Raw genomic sequence first — 19,482 nt, forward strand, 5'->3', positions numbered from 1 at the left:
AACAAGAGAACTACAAAAGCATTCTCAAACACACCTTTTAGATCAGGCATGTGCTCTCCCATGCACACATATTAATGGCACAGAGTGCACTGTTCCCTTTACATTGCTGCCAACTGCAAGCTTTTCCAAGTGTCAATTTTGACTGTACACAATACACAACTATCCAAACAATGACACAAACACTTTCTTAGTACTGTCTCCCTTTTCTTCTATGCCATTTTTCTTTCCTGTAAGCACATGAATGCCTTCTCACAGTACTGGGAGCAGTCTAAGCCCTCCAGAGGCACAGCCAGCCTGTTCCACACCAGGATGGTGAGCTCCAGCAGCATCTCTGTGAGCACCATGGTAGCATTGCCGTGCTGCATCACGGCACGTGCTCCTCCAGCTCCTTTCAGGGCACACGAGTGGGAAGATTCAACTTAGTCTTCCAAGTGATTGGATCATATTAGAAATATTCATGAAGTCATGGCTTTATTTCAAAGATCTTTGCTTAAGACAACTTTATTATATATAAGATGCTGTACTACTGCAAATCAAGAGGCAAGAACATTATCAATTCATTTAACACTGGTGATACAGACTATGATAATACAGATTTTATGCATTATTTATAAATACAACCCCAGAAGAAATAACTAGAGCCTACAGCTTACACAAAATAATATTAACTGACTTCTGTAAAGAAAGTAACATTACAGTAAAGGTACTGTAAATTCATATTATAAATTATTTACCTCACACAAACACTTCTACATTTGTCTACACAGGATGTTTCCAGCAGACTCAAAGCAGCTTTGCAGTGGCTCCCATGAGTACAGCTTCCAGCTACTTCAGTGTGGCACAGAGCTCCATCTAATATAACCTAGCCTACACAGGGCTTGTTAGCTCAGGTCTGGTGATGAATTAACCGCAGCCACTGGCTCCCAACCAGCTCAAAGCATGAGCCAAATCTGCAACACAGCATTTAGACACAACTGACAGCGTCTCATAATGAAATTGCTTACTCACCTTATTCACCTCACTTACTTCATCTAGTGGAATAAACTACTCACCTGTATTGCTACACAAAAAGCATTCATACAGAAGATTGAGGGCCCTGTTTACTCACACCTTAACTTAACTGAGCTTTTCCAGGTAGAAAACCTGTGCTTCGTGAAGGTCAAAACTAAGGTGAACCATTTTTGCAGACAGTGAAACCAAAGGCACCCGCTGCCCTTGACAGTATTTCACACAATACATCTCTGATACTTATGAACAAAAAAACGACTGCTAACAGCTCCAGGAGGTACATTAACAGCAGGAATCTCAATGATAAGCCTTCAGCAGAACTCTGGTTCTCTACTCAAGATAACATTTTTTGCTCATGCATATAGGAAAACAAACCTAAAAGCACACACAACTCAGCCTAACAGCTACACTAGAAAATTAAATCTAATGCTTTGTTTCATTTGTGCATGAATAGTGCATCCACTGCACATACACACAGAATTATTAAAGTCTAAGTCTGTACCACAAAATCTGGCACACTAATCTCAAAATGTATTTCTGACCATTTAATAGGTAAAAGCATCACTTGGTTTTTAAGAATTGGCTCAGTTTTCAAACAAAACTAGCTACTAAAACTTAGCCGACAATAGGGTCATTAAAAAAAAAAAGAAATCAAGGACTCATAGTCCCATCTCCTATAAAAATATGGATATGTGATTTTTATTAATAACACAATTAATAGACTTAAGTCTATTTGGGTTTTTTTCCATTGATGAGTTTTCAAACAAATACCTATAAAAGTTTATGGAAGTAGGAAGTCTAATGGAAAGTGAGAAACACATGTTCACACCTAACCAGGTATCAGAAAATCTGCTCAGGAGCAAGTGAATGCAAATAGCCCAAACAAAAGGCAAAAAAGCATCCAACAAAACTTTCACCTTCCCAGACTCCAAAGTCAATCGGTCGTAAGATTCAAACCCACAGGAAACCAAGCTTCACCAGTTCCGGTACTCATGGAAATACCTGATTTCTATAAACAGTAACATTTTCCATATAACATCTACTGAGAGCTTCTTCAGCACATCAAACTCTGTACCCTGCAAGGCATCTCCCTGCCCTACCCTAGACAAGCTACCCAAATATTTTTCCTTCCAAATGTTATTTTCTTTAAAAATACATTAAATATTTCCTTTAAAAATCCACAGCTAGTCCTATTTATGTGACTATTTGCTGGGTGGAACAAAGTTAGATGCTAAGCTGGAAATACCATAACAGCTGAGTATTTTAACTGGCAACACCCTTGTAATGACTTGTCTGTGTGTCATATCAGCTAGAGACTCCACAACCTTACAAATCTGACATCTCTCATCTTAAAAAAGTGATTTAGCAGGTTTACCAGAATTTCACATGCACATGGTCACAGCCAATCTTGCATTAAAAATACCCAACAGCAATGTACAAAGTGTATATTCATGAGCTTGACACTTGTCACTGATGACTTCAGCACCCAACTCAGGCAGCTCAATATGCCATTCCTCCAAAATAGAATAAAATTTTTGTGCCACATCATAATGTCATTTATGATACAGTATTTTTCTGTAAAACAGAAGCCCAAAGTCAAGGTCATATATTGCTTTTAACACTGAAGTTTTATCTCTTTCCAGATAAAAATCAATAGCCTTATCACCTGTACCCTTCCATCATTATAGGTGTGCACTATTGACACAGATTAGCAGTGTTATACAAGGAAGCTGCTCTAAATAAACATAAATTGTATAATAAGGATATTGCAATTCATTGTACATCTAACACTGCTGAGCTTGGGAGATTTTTTTCCTCCATTATCTGACAGCAAACATATGGCAGCACATACAAAGACTATACTAAGCTTTCCTTATTACAGGCGCCCAATGTATTTCCCAAAATTTGCTGCTTAGTATTTTAAAACATCAACTTCCCTGACGCTTATTTTCTTGCACTTTAAAAATGTAACAAACCAAAGGAGAGGAGAAAACTGAGCTATGGCTTGATTCAGTAATCCAGTAGATATCAGTCTTGACTAAATAATACTTCTCCTGATTAAAAGCAACCCACCCATGAGAATCAAAGAGACAGAAATTTGGAGACACGCCAGTTCATACAATAACTATGTTTATTTGTTTTAATAAATATTTAAGAAACATGACTTGTGGTATTTGATACAACTGAGACCATGGTTAAAAGGCCTCTCTCCATGACATAAGCAAATACAGCCTATCCTCTTTATTTGTCCAACTTCTTTTCGACATTCAAGGCTAATCTAGTTTTAGGTCAGGAAAGACTGCGGTCTATCATTTTAAACAAACCATTGTAGTAAAACGTGAACAGGAAATTCCTAACTACACTGTTCAAAGAACAATGATTAGAAAAACAACACAAGCTCACAAAGCACAAGAAGGGCAGTCTGGGTGGAAAATTAAAAAAAAAAGCATCACACACATCCAGTCACCTTGCTCATTTTACTTTTCCCCTGCCAGCCCCTCATCCTCCCCACAAAGGCCAGGGGTCCTTCAGACCTTGCCAAGGGAGAAACCTTCGGATCCAAAGGGGAAAAAGTGCATACCTTGGAAATATCCGGCCTGCGGGAGTTAGCGCAGGCATGCCATTCATTCCACAACATATAAATGCCCTCTTTAGAGCCTCATCCAGGCAGCAGTTTCATTTGGATTTTGAGGCACAGGTCTGCCTTGTTTTTCAATAAGCTGCAAGCTATTTTTGCCATGAAAAAAAAAAAAACCCAACATTTTAAAAGTGTGCCTGCCTAGCATACACAAAGTATATAAAATGAGTATAACGTGGACTCAAGGAAAATCTCCTGTATTAGCACTCTACTCATAGCACAGATTTCCACCTTCTAAAAGAAACAAAACCCCAAATACTTAAACCCCCAAAAGCACTACAAAGCTCATGTATTTTAAATTCCACCAAGTGTAGTACCTTAAAACAGTCAAAAATTCTTTAACTGAAGTGCTCGCACAACTATTTTGAAATTATTCTTGTAAAAATCTGGACAACTGACTATCTTTGCTAATGGGAAAAAAATGTATTCCTAATTTAAAAAAGAAATCACAATAAAGGGGAACTAATTCACTTCTAACATCACATACTAAGATTAAGAGCCTATTAGTCTGTATAACATCTAGGTTTTTTTCTTTACAGAAAACCTAGAAATTTCTAGATATGGATATTAGTATTTAAATCTTCATCCACTTTGAAAAATAAGCTTCTGAGCACATACATAAAAAGACAAAAGACAGAAAAAAAAATGAACACAGGATCTCAAAGGACTTGCATTTTAAAGAACCATATTCAAGGACTGGAGGGTAGGGAGAAAATTTCCACAGTTAGGACACTACCCGTATTTTCAGGGTGTTCCAAATGGAACCAGAGTTTTGGACACAGCGTAATTTGTATTTTAAAGAGAACAGAAAAGCCTTTTATAAGTACTCCATAGATTCCAAATGTAAAGAAAATAAACTTACAGTTGTGATTCAAGTAAAAAATGAACATGTTTTTCTTTATCAAGTCACTTCAGAAAGAATAAAACAAATATCTTAAGGACCATGTGGGCAAACAGTCACATGTGCAAAACTTCAAAAACTCCAGATGTTCACATACCAAACATAATTACCCCAAAGGAGATATTCCAGAAATTTATTACAGTATGTTTTAATGATAAAATGAGGCAGCTGTATTTTAAAACAACAAAACTTTTTAAAAAATCTGAACCCAGTCCACATTAGAAGAAAATAAATTACCAATATTCCCTTTCAGATACTTTTTCCAAAAGACACAGGTAAGGGCCAAAAATTTTTGTACAAGTCAGAAAACAGAAAAAGAAAGCCTTTAACTCAAGAATTCAAACGGAGTCCCATCAATAGTAATGAAAGTGCAGTGTTGCCTATGGGCTGTTTGGCAGATGATGAGACAGAGCAGAGGACACGTCTCACTCCTAGCAGGCAGATGGCAAGAGAACAAGATCAGCTACATCATCGCTGCAACCAACAGAAGCCCTCAACAGGCAGAGACAGAAATACAAGATTACCCCCAGAAATAACTTCTCTAACACAGTATTACAAGAGAGCTCACTCTACATACAAGTATTGGCATTTCAAGGGGAGAAGTTTGCACAAATGAACTACTTCCCACAATCACTGAAGCTTTATTTAGCCCATTTCCCAAACATTGTGACAAATTTTATGAACATTAGTTTTAAAAAAAATACATATATCTCAATTCATATGAATCACCTGCTGTTTTGTCTTTTATTAAGTAATAAGAAAGCACCCTATAATCCAGCTTAGATGTAAACTTGTTTTAATGCTAAATTCTATGAAATGTTTAAGTTTTTTTAGATTTTCTTCTGAGAAAACTTAAGTCTTTTTTCTAAGCACATAACGCACTCCAAGAAGACAAAAAGTTGGGATATCAAAATCTATGCCAAATCTTCCAGAAGCCATTTCTGGAAATGTATTAAAAATTAAGGTAGCTGGTAATTTCCTAAAAGGCCTTCAATCCCTAAGAACAGATTCAGTACAAAGAGTAAGGATGTTCTGAGTGACATTTACAGCCAATTACGGGAAACACTACTATGATTTTTCTTTAAAAACTGAAACCAACAAAAAAACCATCACAAAACTAATCATGGCTCAGCACACCTTCCATGGATCACTCCCCACAAACATTTCTCAACTCCAACCTTCCAGATGTAAAATCAGAATTATGTTTACTAAGAGAAGCACTGAGATTATACCCATAAACAAATATTGTACATGGTAAGTTGCCTGAAATTTCAGATGATTGAATGACATGGTACAGACCACTCACATACTCCTTCCTACACAATTGTGTTTGGATACTTGCTCATGGATTAAAAATGCTCTTTGCTCCAAAAGCCTTCTATCATGTCCAACTGAAGAAGTTTGTAACGCTTTACCAAAACTTCATGTAAGTGCATATAGAAAACTACTAAAGATGACAACAAGGAACTTACAAAGTAGCTTATTTTACAGTAAGAAAATAATTCCTGGGACTAGAAATACAGTATCTTCATTGCACCATCAACCTATCAGAATCCAAGAGTCAGCCTGATCATAAACCTCTTGACAGTTTTGTCCAAAAAAAGGCTAAAGGGAAAGATTTTACTTAGCAAATATTAAAGGATTTATTCCACAATTTCTTGGGGAAAAAAATTGTAGCTGTACTCTATTAAAAAAACAAAACACAACAACCCAACCAAGCCATAGAGGACACACCAAAATATACCAACCTACCACTTTCACTCTGCTTAAGACAAGTATGCAGGGCTCAGCACTTAATTTTTCCCTCAACAACATCATCATGTTCTTGAACAGAAGACATTAAGTAACACACTTCAAGAACAGTAATCATACTTACACTGCAGATCAGTTCCAAGGTACTTAGCTGAAAATAGCCATTCACTAAGATCAAAGAAAACACTTCTTAAATTCAGTGCATTACACAGTGTTATGAGAAATGAATAGCCTGTTTAGGCCCATCAGTACACAAGACTCAATATACAAAGATTATTAAATACAAGGAACACAAAAGAAAGGATGAAGGCAAGTTCTAGGACCTCTCCTTCCACCTCTCTACATGCTCTACATTCCCTTGACTAAGGCAAAAGGCTTAAGAAATCTCATTTCTTGAACTCCACTACGTACTGTGGCCTGCAGTAATGCAGGTAATTAGAGAGTCACTTCTTTCTTCAGTCCTGGCTATAAACAAGGACATTAAAGTACTGGACCATGCATGCATTAAGCTGCATTTCCAAGGGCTGAGAACTGTGTGAAATCAAAAAGAACTTTTCACAACAGATATTCCTCTTTATGATATGACATTTACTCCCAAAGTCCCCTGCCAATCAACACAAAATTATGGTAGCCAGTCCAAATACAAAATACAGCTGATAAAAAATACTTTATCATTTTTAATTAAAATGCTTTTGCTTTCCTTCTGGGGAAAATTATTTTTAAAACCTTTCTGAAATATGGAGATTTAGTTAAAACTATGTCTTTTGCCATACAGATGAGACATAAGCATCAAAATCAAACTGCAATTAAGAAACAGGCTACAATGGATTTTCAAAGTACTTTTAAGAGAAAAATTCAGCCTCCAAAGCATTATCAAATTAAGAAAGTAGAAGCTCACAGGTGTACGTCTATTGAGGCATGGATCAGATTTGATTACTTGAGAGGAATCTCAATGAAAAGCAAGAAACAAGCCCATCATTACAAAGAAAAGCAAGAAACAAGCCCATCATTTCAAAGTACAGCATTTTTAACCATCTTTCTGCAAGCTGGTACTAGTGAACATTTTTCTAAAAAAATAATTCTATAATTTGTCCCAACTGAGCAGCTACATTAAGCACAGAAGTAGTATTCAAACGCCCGTGCAGAGTCTTGAGCACATGGTGCTTGTTTATCACAAATCTCAGTACACCCATAACCACAAGAGCACCACTAGGCTTTCCCTTGAATAAACTATGAGCTGGCAGAAAAGCAAAAATAAGACAAGTCAAACCAACACAAAGTAGCATACACTTTTTTCCAAATGTTGCCAATCAGTACACTGTATACAGTTGAAAACAAGCATATACAAATATACAATACAAATGTACATGTTTTTAACCAAATTTTGACAAATTACCTATTGCAGTTTCATCTCCAACCATTTCCTCCAATTTATTTTTTACCAATATGAAGTAGAGGTCAGTTATGCTATCTCTAACAGATGATCATCAGGTTAATTTGTGTTAATCATCAATTATAGTTTTAAAGGCTATTTAGAGTCTACTAAAACTAACCTTTGATCCAAAAGCCATGATGGTCATTAAATCAATTATTTCTTGGGTTTTGTGGTTAACTTATTCTGAATTTTTATCTATGTTCCTTATCATATTTTTAATAATGTGATCCTTAATCTTATGCAAAAGATGTAATATGTGGCAAGCAAAAGACACACAAGTGTTCAAACAGTTATTTCCAAACGCGTACTTCCTTCTCCATCTCCTAACTGTCCCTACACTGCCCAAAATAAAAAAAAGATAGTACACTTTTTACTATGCAATTCTCTTTTAAGCACTCATAGAATTGCTGCTCAAGTCAAGTAAATTTGGACTGTCTCCACCTTTGAGAAGTGGGTCACAATTTGTTTATGCTATAGAATTAGATAATTATGCAGTACTTCAGCTGCTTTCCCAAACATGGGTAGGTCCCGCTTTCTAAGAAAATGCTGTGCACTACTGCTTTTTAAGTATTATTTTTAGCTGTTTAAACTGCAATCCAACATTAAATAAATCAATTTTGAAATATTATACATTTTCAGCTTCAATACTAAACTTTGCATTTTGCCATAAAGAATGCTAATCACTCCTTGTGCAAAAGAGTTTCAGCCTAAGTACAATATAAGTCAAAACAGTTTCAACAAGATTCTCCATAGATATTTCATCTTGAAAATAACTCTTTCAGAGCACTATGAAAGATAGCCTTTGATTCTCTGTTGCTGGTTCAAGGGTGTTGATATCACTGAACTTTATTTTTGTCCCACTGCCAATTAAATATACTGAAATAGAAAAGTCTTTGAAAATAAAAATTAAAAAATGTAGCTGCTTTAGGTTTTGATATTTACTAACTCAGCCCTTGATGGCAACCAGCTCCTTCAGCCAAAGAGTGAACAGTACAGCACAGAACTGCCTTCATCCTGCAAACCACGGGGAGACCACCAAGCTCATCACTGGATGCAAAAGCCTTTCCCTACTCCAGCCAACACCCACAGAAAAGTAGAGAAACAAGCTGAGAAACATTACAGCTGATTTGATCATGCAACGTGTACCTAGAGCAAGCCTCACCAGGTGGGTAACAGTATTACATGGCTGACTCGAAGAATTCAATCAGCTATTAAAAGTCACAGATCGTGCCTTGCCAACCTTTTAGCACACTCTCACTGTATTAAATCCAAATTAATTTCTCTATTTGGGACAGAATAAGAAATTATCAAGACCTGGTGCCATGGCAGAACAAAGCCTACACCTCCATTCCTTGCTACTAATGACTAGCTAAGAACTGAAGGATTTATTCTCACAAAATAGGCTAGATTGGTATCAAGGAAAAACACATCATCAGAGTCCCTGCTTCTCTCCACAAGCAAAGATAAAAATCTTGTTCATCTAATCCTAATATTTACAACCTCCTCCTCTATGACCTGGCAATTTCCACCTGTACACACTCACCTCCCTTAAAAAATTCCCCAGATGCACTGTAATGATCTTTTGACGAGTTCTCACTCCAAACACTGATGACAAAACCACCTTTTAAGTCACCCAAATAGCTGCTCTGTGGTTTTTGCTGTTACCTTGACATGCCTTTTCATGCTCCATCCTTTCCTCAGGCACACCCTGCACTTCTACACCCGACTGAGATCTTCCGTGGAGGTGCTCCACTGTCAAGATCCTTCCCACATCTATCTGAACTTATACTCACTTCTCTAACACACCTCCCAAACACACATCTGGTCCAATTCCCTCACACATCAACTTTGCTCCCTGTCAGCAAGGGCAGTCTCACCACTGATTCACCAAGTCCTTAGTGTTTCCAAGCTGCCGATGATACCACAAGCTCAGTCCCCAAATCAGTTCTGCTACTTGCACCTCTATCACCTCCAAATAGCCACCTCAGTGCTGCTACTCCAAAAACCTGACTCTGACACCTATTTTCCTTCTGTTGGCCTTTAAACAGCCACCTTATGTCTGAGAACTGATTCCCTCCTTTTAAAACGTAACTTTGAAGCCGTGTTGTTTTACTATGGGAATATTTTAAAAGTCAGTAGTCAAGGCTGCCATTTACAAAGAGGATTTACTCAAAGGTTTTAAACTGACTCATCACTTTTGCCTAATCCAATTCCTTATTGAATCCAACTTAATAGACATAAACCACTTAAATACCCATCTGCCCCAAAGGTTAAGTCAGCTTAGGGAACTAAACCAGCTGAACACTACCCTTCCCCAAAAAAGAGACATGGAATACTGCTTAGGGTTGGGGGTTTTTCTCATTTTTCTTACTGCAAGGTCAGATAAGCAAGAGTACCAGTGCAAGAGAGGGGTGAGACCATGTGGTTTGGCAGAGAGGACATGACTGGTTTTGGCAGCAGTGAATTATTAGCTCAAGAACACTGTATTGCCAAACCTTGCTGAGCGTGCTCCCTGCCCTGCCACAGCAGGCAATGAGGTAGGAAAAATACCTAGAGCGTGTTTTCTCTAGCGTGCTTCTTTCAACCAGAAACAAGCTGAAGATTACTTAAAAGCTGCAATACTGGCTGACTTTGCTGGTGCATGTGAACTGTCACATCTGCAGCAGATAAGATATTCAGGAAGTTCTATTTTTAACTGTAGGCAGAAAAGTATTAGTTTTACTTTTTTCAACAATGTATCAATGAAATGCTCCTGTTTGGCCTCACCTACAGCTTTACAAAGCGCTATCTTCCAACAAACAACACAAAATTATAAACCAACATTATATTTAACAGGCACCTCTGTGAAGCTTGTTAACAGGGCTCTACTATAGATAAGTTTCTAAGTTATTTTACTGCCTACAAGTCACTTGTTCTTATGTTTACACAGCATTGTCACTATATTTATATTTGCTAAAAAAAATGAAGTTGTTATCTCTCAAACTAATCACTAGCATCCAAGCCTAAAAAGGAGTTTTTTCTCCACATAATAGAACTTAAACCCCAACCTTAGCCTTCTGACATTTCACATCTTTCATTCTCACGTGTGCAGATCCTGAAAAGCAGAGACTTCCCTCCCCATACTCTTTAGAATATATGCTAATGCAAACACCCAATTTTCTTTTTACAATGCGTGGTGCAGTTTAATTACAATAAATACAACAACTATGTCTTTACCAACTTAGATACACACTAATTTATATATATAAAAATAGCAAAGTACCTTCTCTAACAGTTTCAAGCATGGACAAGTTCCAACAGAACAGGGTTTCTCAGTTTGCAAGAACCAACACAGATGTGAGTCAATATCATGTCACAGAACCCTTCATTCAAGAAACAGCCCTCATAACATGTGCCATCACATTGCTGCACCACACTCAGAGCACAACTGCTAATTTAGTCCTTTCTAGCATGCACACAAATACAATAAGGCAGGTGTCTACATTACATATCTAATTGCTGAAAATACTTCCATTAAGTGGTAAAAACTCCACACACAAAAAAACCCTTCATCTTTAACAAAATGTCAAGAAGCTTAACAGCGGTGGCTGTTTTTGTTAATGAGATTTCTGTGGCTCAATAGATGTTTTGATGCTTTAGTACACATGCATTAGGTCTTGATATTTTATGCTGCCTAAGCCAGATTTTCAAAGGATAGGGTATTTTAACTAGCAAAAGCCAATTAAATAAACCATAAATCACTATTATTGTACTATAAGGAAAACCTTTCATCTTAGGAAGAATAAGTGGATGTCTTCTACCTCTACTTTTCAATACAATGAAAAACTACTAAAAACATTTATAATACTCAGTGATTGGAGATGTAGCACTTATTTATAACAATGCTAAATCGCAAGAAAACATGAATGCTCACTTTATACAGGCACTGCTCTTCTAGCAGCAATATAAATCTGAAATCAAGTTACTTTTTTAAAACATTTAAATCAGAGATGAGATTAAGGGAGGAGAGGGGGAAAAGCAGTAATTTAGAAGTATTTACTAACTATCAGCTGATTAACATTGTAACATGTTAACACCTCATCCGAATTTACCAAACAAAAGACTCCACTCAAAGAGCACAGGTAATACCAAGTAACATTAATTCTAGGATGCCTGCGTCTTCATTCATTCTTAATCAGAAACATTTTCATGGGATTCACACACAATATGAAGTTAAATATCAGTCTGAGGACCTACCAGGTAAGATGAAAAAAAAATATGAATGTATCTCCCTCATGAAAGGCAGAGAAGTAGATCTATCATGGCATATATATATATATATATATATATATATATATATATATATATATGTGAAGCTTTCAAAACAAGTGTCAGCTATAGCATGTCCTTAAAAATATTACTGAATTCATCTGAGGAAGAGCTAAAGTACAAATATGTGCAGATTGCCCAGAGAGGCTCAGGGTTCTGCAGCCCTTTCTCAACACCATTTGCTGCAGCATGTATTCCCAGTCTCATGCCAGGAGAGCAGTCTACACAGCTGCACAACTTTCCCATCCACACTGTGGCTGCATCCAGGCCTGACATTTACAAAGAAAATTCAAAACATCTGGATCTCAAATACTGTTTTATATGCAATGCTTTTTATATAAATTCTATCAAGTCCACTGTATTGCCAACTTGAGGTAATCAAATGGTGCAACTGCAGAGACCTAGATGCCTGAAGTAATGACAATAAATAGGATTTCGTCCCGGGTGCATAAAGAGAAACAGCCAAATAGAGCAGCTCTCCACTTTCTAATGAAAGGACGGCTGCTCTGCCAATCCTTATGAGATACACTTGGCTATATATATTTTAAATACAGGTTCAAATGATATATCATGCAATAGAGGCAGTAAAAACTGATGGTCATAAAAAATGAGACTTAAAATGACAAGTGACTTAAATTGGGAAAAAAAATAGGCAATTTCAGCTATAGAGTAAAGGAGTGGAAAAATTACTCTGACATCTAATATCTACTACGATTAAAATCATAGCATATTTCTGGTTTTAACTTCTGACTATCAGATGCTATTACAAATCTACCAAAGAAAAGAAGTCTCTGGTATCATCTCTTTTTATGAACAGTACTCAAATCACTTCTTAAACACCTCTTCAACTGAATAAATTCAACTCTTTTCCTCTCATGGGAAACCATATTTTCCAGATCTATACTCATTCAACAACTCTTTTTTCCCTTTCCAAGCTTCTTCATCTCTTGCGAGCCTGGTAACAACAGCCTAAAATCTTGCAAAAGAAAAAAGCAAATTTATAAAATCACAAATCAAATTTATAAAATCACAAAAGCAAATTTATAAAATCACAACCAAATTAGCATTTAACAGTTCTGCTCCACTTTAAACATTTTCAAAGAATCACTTCCAGAAATGCATTTCTGTACCTTACAGGTTTCATTTTACGTTTTATATTAACAACCTACATCATAGTCAAATACAGCATATGATTTACATTTGTCCAGTCATTGAAATATTTTCTGAGAGAAGACTAAAGTAATGATCAACAATCACTTTGTTTTCTTCCCATTCCACAAATGGTATTAGCTCAGAACAAAACTATGAGTTGACAGAGTTGAACATCAAAACACAACAAACAGGAAGTAGACAAGTCTGAAAACATACAAACCTGAAGGCAACATTCAAAATGGCAGTGGTACTAACTGTACCTTCATTTGTCTGATGTTTTGGAATATAAGTACTTAAATTCTAATAATGAATGTCACTAATTGCAACTCTCAGTACAGGGGTTTAAGGCATACCCAGAAAAATCTTATTTTTGAAAAAAATGTAATGCTTTGTATGATTGTCTTTGGATTGTTGAATACTGCCAACTGTACAGATAAATTCCAATACACTAGGAAATATTCCCTTGCTTTGACAAAGAGGCCACTGACTTTAAAACCTTATCACACGGTGGCATGTCAAAAGATCCCTTGCCTCCCTAAAGGCCCATCTTCCAATTTGGGCAAAAAACTTCAGAAGCAATTCTCATCACTTCACAGCTCTCCCATCTGCCCTCAGAGTTGCTCCTTTACATGTATCAAATAAGGCAAGAAAATTTATGAGAAAATAATTTGTCACTAAAAACGCTCTTTTAATATGAAACGAGCAGTAGCTAAGGGAACCAAAGTCTGGAAATCTCTAGATTTGAATATCTGACATGAATATGCTTTTTATTCAGGCTTCTTACTTACAATTTCTTATTCCTTTATAAAGCCAGTCTGGGGAAAGAAAAATCACAATATGCAGCATCACACCAGCACACGTTTGAACACCTTGTTGTGCCACTTGCCATAACTGAGACCACAACAGTAGTAGCAGACTTGTCTCACCCAACAGGAGAAGTCAACTAACTGGGTAATACAGACACTTGCTAAAATCAAACAAATGATGAGAATAAGGAGTCCTGAAATAGTTCAGCAAGAAGCAGTCAGCACTTCTGGACTTTCCTGCCCAGTACTCACTTAAACATTTCTACTCTGCACTCCTAACAACAGATACCTGCCACTAGTGACTTTGCCAAGCTGACTCCTTGTTTTAAACCCATTAGCCTTTCCTGCTCATTTCCAGTCTCTACAATTCTGGCTTTTCAATAATCTCCTTGTCCAGCACATCTTACATTTCTTGACCCCCATACTCACATCTCAGACATAGTTCTTATATTTCACCTTCAAGTCATCCTCCCTTCTTCACCTAGACTTTGCATACTGCCCCTCGTGGTATTTGCTCACCCTGAAGATTCCTCATCCAAACCCAGTGTTTCTTCTTTTCCCTCAGGGTTCCCTGTACAGAAAAGAGCTGACAGCCTCACACCCTGAACCTTCACCAGACCAGTTTCTCCTTACCTGTTGCTCCCTGCTCTACTGGTTTTCAGTCCAGTTCCCCTACTTTTGTCTTCCCAGACTTCAGGTGCCATCCACCTTCTCTCTATCCCTAGCTCCTGACTGCTTTGCTTTCAAAACCTACCAAATTTCCCCCCTTCTCTGTCAAATTCCAGGGCCAACCCCATTTGATCCCACACTCCTTGTGTGGGATCCAACCCACCTCTTCTGCAAAGCCAGGATTTTCCCCCTGTGCTCACATCATTCAGCTATCAGGCCTCAGAACTAGGATGCTAATGAGTTCATAGGACAGAAAAACTCCCCAGTACCAGCAATCCATGTTGCAGGAAGTTACATGAAGCTGCTAAAACCTAGGTCTTCACCAAGCCCATACAGATTTTATAATTCTTCACCAACTGGTCCAAATGGGTGATTTCTCCATGCAAAAACACTCCTACACCTCTTAAGTCTAAAATCCTCACTCCAAAAGAATATGATTCAAATCTTTAAACCGCCAGGACAAGTCACATTAAGAAGCTGAAAGACTCCCTCTTCCCTAATTATTAAAAAAAACCCAACACTGTATTTTAGGTGAAGTTTCCACATACAGCAAATCTAGCAAGATTCACGAGCTCAAAAGCTTTTGCCAAATTCCAAGATTTTTTTCTAAGCTCTAATCACTTGAAAACAGTCATGTAACAAACAGCAACAGTAATAAGATCTCTGGTGCCACAAGGATCATCAATATCAACCACAAACACAGTCAGTCTTTTATAAATTCATTTACAATCCCGTTATTGAACAGAATCTCAATGTAGCAAGAACTGTGCAAACACAAGATAAAAAGGCAGTTCCCTGCCTTGAAGAATTTACAACCTATTAAGATAAAAGACGACTACTACCACGAGATGAAAACATGCACTGAATGGCCTTCTGAGATGGACAGGATCTGCTAAACAACCATCCACAATCCATTCATTACACACAACACATGCAGAGCAACACAGTATCCTCCAGAACCTAACCACTGATTTGATAACCACTGAAGATAACATCATTCTCAAATCTGCTCATTTTATCACTCTTTCACCTCGTTTTTCTTACCACAGAAAATCATAAGGTATCCACTTGTGAGTCCTTTTTCCCTTCTCAGTCTTTATTATTCTGACTTGCCTCCCTTACCCTCATCATCTTCTCTTTCCCAAACTCCAAAATCCTTTACAGAGCACTTCTCCAATCAGCATTTCTTTGTCTTTTTGGCTTCAATGGGGAAATACATTGGGGGAGGGGTGGGAAATTTGTTTTGTTTTGTGGTAGGATTTTTAATTGAATAATTATTTCAAATCAAATTCACTAACCAAACTATACAAAAGGCTCAGAAATCTCAGGGGGAGTCCTGAAAAGAAAAACAAAAAACAAACTACTGAGTGCCAGCTAAATGGAAAGAGGAGCCTGTGGGGGTGCTTAGAGACTAGTAGCCATAGGAAAGCTTGGAGGTGCTGATTCTCAGAGCCCTTGATCAAGTGCAGCATGGCCTGAGGTCTCACAGCTTTGTCCAATTCCTCCTGGGTAGAAATAAAACCACCCAAACACAGAAATGGGGGGCTGAACTCTGTCACTCTATGCCTAACTCATAATACTGAGGTGCATATAACACAAGTAGGTTATTCTACCCTCCATTTAACCACTTTGTGCAAAAATACAGCTTCAATACCACTTCATTGCTGCTCTTACCTTTCCTTTCCAAACTTCCTCAGAAAACAACTACCTTGATCCTTTCCTACTTTTCTGCTGCCCCTGGGAATCTGAATAACTGCAATGAAACCCAAAAAGATTGGTCACTTTCTGCCATGCAAAACCCAGACTCTCACTAAAATAACAACAGTAGTCTATTCTCAACTCAGAGATTAACACTGCAGTCATAGAACCAGCTCCTGCTACTTGAATTCTCTACAAACTACTGATAACATGCTCATGAAAACACCATCTCTTTTCTATCTGCCCCAATGCAAATGTCTCAATCTCTGCCGCCTGTTCTCAACCAATGTGAAAAATAGATCTAAGTTTAAAGCTTGGAGTGAAGTATTTAGACAAAATTTCAAGCAACGTGTGGCATTTCAATTATTTCTTCCAAACATGGAGCCATAATTTTAGCAATACTACATAAGCTAAACAGAAGTTCAATTTTAACACTGTAGTAAATAGCTAAATCATTTCTGTATTGTCTGTATAGAAGATACTGCAGAAGACAAAACCGCATACTCTGAAATTTAATGGAAAGGATGAAATGCAGAGAAGCAACAAACATCGATTACCTTTGCAACACGGTATTAAAAGTAACCTAACGATGTGTACGTGCATTCTGACATAGAAAAAGTGTGCTATCTAAAGAATATTAACAAATACTTCACATCTCAGCAAAAATATACGTGCATGCATAAGTACATTCACATAATGAGATAAAACACTATCCAGTAGGTAAATATTTAGGCCATTTAAACAATTATGCATTGTCGTGCAAAACGACAGGAATCTCTCAAATTACTACAGTCTTTAACCCAGACTGTGCTTAATGTTTCTGTGGCCTGCTTAACATTCCAGGCATACTTCTGGCAAGGTAGCTCTCTCTGGCTGAGGTTCAAACTGTCCTTGTCCAACTTTCACTTACTATAAAAACATTGTTTAATATAGAAAAGCATACACAGAGACATATGTTTCTTATTTCGCAGACACCTAAAATACTGACACTTGTGTTCACTAACTCCGCGTGGAAATTTTTAGGCGACCGCTTTGAAGCGAGGCTGTCCTTTACTGGGCAGCACCCGCAGCAGAGCCCACGCTTCCACCAGACTTCAGCTACGACGCTTAAACACTGCTTATAACGCGTTTCTGCTAAAGCAGCAAGACCTGCCCGCATTTATTCACCCTAAGTGAGAAGAAAAGGCCTAACTCGGTCTCCGCATGCACCGCCGGGCCGTGCAGACGCTGCCCCGGACACCACGCAGCTACAGATTTTTGCTGCTAATTTGCAGCAGACCGCGTATTTGTCAAATTAAGTGCAGGAATTTCCCGGTTTGCTTACCTCCACGCAGCGTTATCTTTTATGAGGAGGTAATCTACCAAATTACTCCAGCATGCCTCCAGCCTGCTGCTGCCAATTAGTTCAGCCCGGCTAATAAATCAGGATGGCCAAGCCGCTCGGTTACAGCGGGGCTGGTCCGGTACGCGGGGAGTATAAACACAGGCGGTGGCAGCACTCCTGCCTCCCCATCTCCCCCCGCACTGAAACAACGCTTAGTCCGAGCACCCACTACGGGGAGGTGGGGGGCCGAAAGCCTCAATTCTTTTTTTCTAGATCAGATTTAACATTTAACACTCCCGACAAACCCATCAGCAGCAAGGGTAGAGGCTCTGCCCCCACGATGGGCAGCGGAGGGCCGGTGTGACAGAGCCCCCACCCCGGGCCGCCGACCCGGAGCCTCCGACTGCCCCGCCGGCAGCGGCCCCACCGCCCACACCCTGCCGGCGTCCGCGGACGGGGGAAGGAAAATGTCGCCGATGGGCCCGGCCCCGGGTGAACGGGACTCAGGCCCTCTTTCCCCCCCAGTCTCACTCGTACCTGTCCCGGGGGTCGATCCACGAGGTCTGCCGGGTGTTGTGGTCGATGTAAAAGACTCGCCCGTCGAAGTCCCTCGCTTCCTCCCAGCCGGCGGGCAGCGGCAGCTCCGAGCTCTCCCGGCCCCGCTGTCCGCCCGCCGCCGGCCCGCCGCCCTGTCCCGCCGCCGCTTGCTGCTGCCGCCGCCGCCGCCCGCCGCTCAACCACGGCATGGCCGCTCCGCCGCCGGGCCGCCGCCGCCCTGCTCCGGCCGAAAGCCGCTCCCCGCCCGCCGCCGGGGCAGCTCCAGTCCCGCCCGGGCCGCGGCCGCCCGCCGCCTCCTCCTCCTCTTCCTCCTCCAGCACTAACAGGCGGCCCCGCAGGGAGCGGGACTCGGGCGGCTCCGGCCGCGCCGCGCCGAGCTCATCCTCCCCCGCGCCAGCCCCGCTCCAAGCCGGGACCAGCCCCGCCGCGCTTCCTAACCCCGCCCGGGACCTGCCCCGCGCCGCCCCGGCTCCCAGCCCCCGATCCCGGCCCGAGCGCCCCCGCCCGCCGGTCAGCAGCGCCCCGCCGCCGCCTGCCGCCCGGCGCCTGCCCCGGCCATCTTCCCTCCCTCCGCCCCGCCCGGCTGTTCCCACGCCGCGGAGCCCTCCCGGCCCGGCCCGCTCTGTGGGGCACGGGGGAAGCAGCGGGGCCCGGCCCGGCCGCACCCCGCGCCGCGGAAGCCGGGCCCAGACCCAGACACGTCGGCTCTGGGAGAGGGCGGCTGCCTTCCGCCCCGGGCCGGGAGAAAGGAGGCTGAGGCCCTGCCGGGGCCCGTCCTGTCCTGCCTCGGGGCCTGTGCTCTGCCACGGCCCGTGGGCGGCCGGGGGAGCGAAGGAAAAGGCGAGCCATGCTCGGCCCTCGCTGGGTTATCTTTTTTCCGGCGCCCACCAGAAATGCCTCGGAGGTGCTGAGCAATCACGATGTGCACAGGGACATGGGAAAGGCATGAGAGTCCACTGCAGAGGCTCAAAAGATGTTGGTGGAGAGGTACTGGAGACCACACGACTCACGGAGATCGTGCTGTATCCATGGTTGGATAATGGAGGATGGAAAATTATACATCTGGTTTGCTTGACATCTCAACTTGGTCCCTTAACCCCATTCTGTAGAGCAGAAACCAGCTGTATCTGATTTGACCTGAGCCTGCTGGAGACCACAATGCATTCCGGCTATCATCTAGAAGTAAATTCCATGAAACTTTGTTAAAACAGAGTTAAAAATTGGCATATGGGA

At 40.3% G+C, this 19,482-nt stretch overlaps 1 protein-coding gene across 3 annotated transcripts in view; it reads right to left on the reverse strand.

Annotated features, from left to right (window-relative positions):
• Positions 1-18,674, reverse strand: part of WWC3 (WWC family member 3) — a 99,905-nt gene extending 81,231 nt beyond the window's left edge. For 2 of the 3 annotated variants that reach the window (XM_071430559.1, XM_071430558.1), the window contains exon 1: positions 18,229-18,572. In XM_071430559.1, the coding sequence (XP_071286660.1) occupies positions 18,229-18,437 (209 nt within the window). In that variant the 5' untranslated portion in view covers positions 18,438-18,572. Of the gene's footprint in view, positions 1-18,228 lie in introns of all 3 variants that reach the window. The other variant, XM_071430557.1, reaches the window with a different exon arrangement.
• Positions 18,675-19,482: the final 808 nt, after the last annotated feature.

The sequence above is a fragment of the Agelaius tricolor genome, unplaced genomic scaffold, assembly GCF_023055355.1.
Source record: "Agelaius tricolor isolate 1412-34295 unplaced genomic scaffold, bAgeTri1.0.p SCAF_7, whole genome shotgun sequence".
NCBI classification, from domain to species: domain Eukaryota; kingdom Metazoa; phylum Chordata; class Aves; order Passeriformes; family Icteridae; genus Agelaius; species Agelaius tricolor.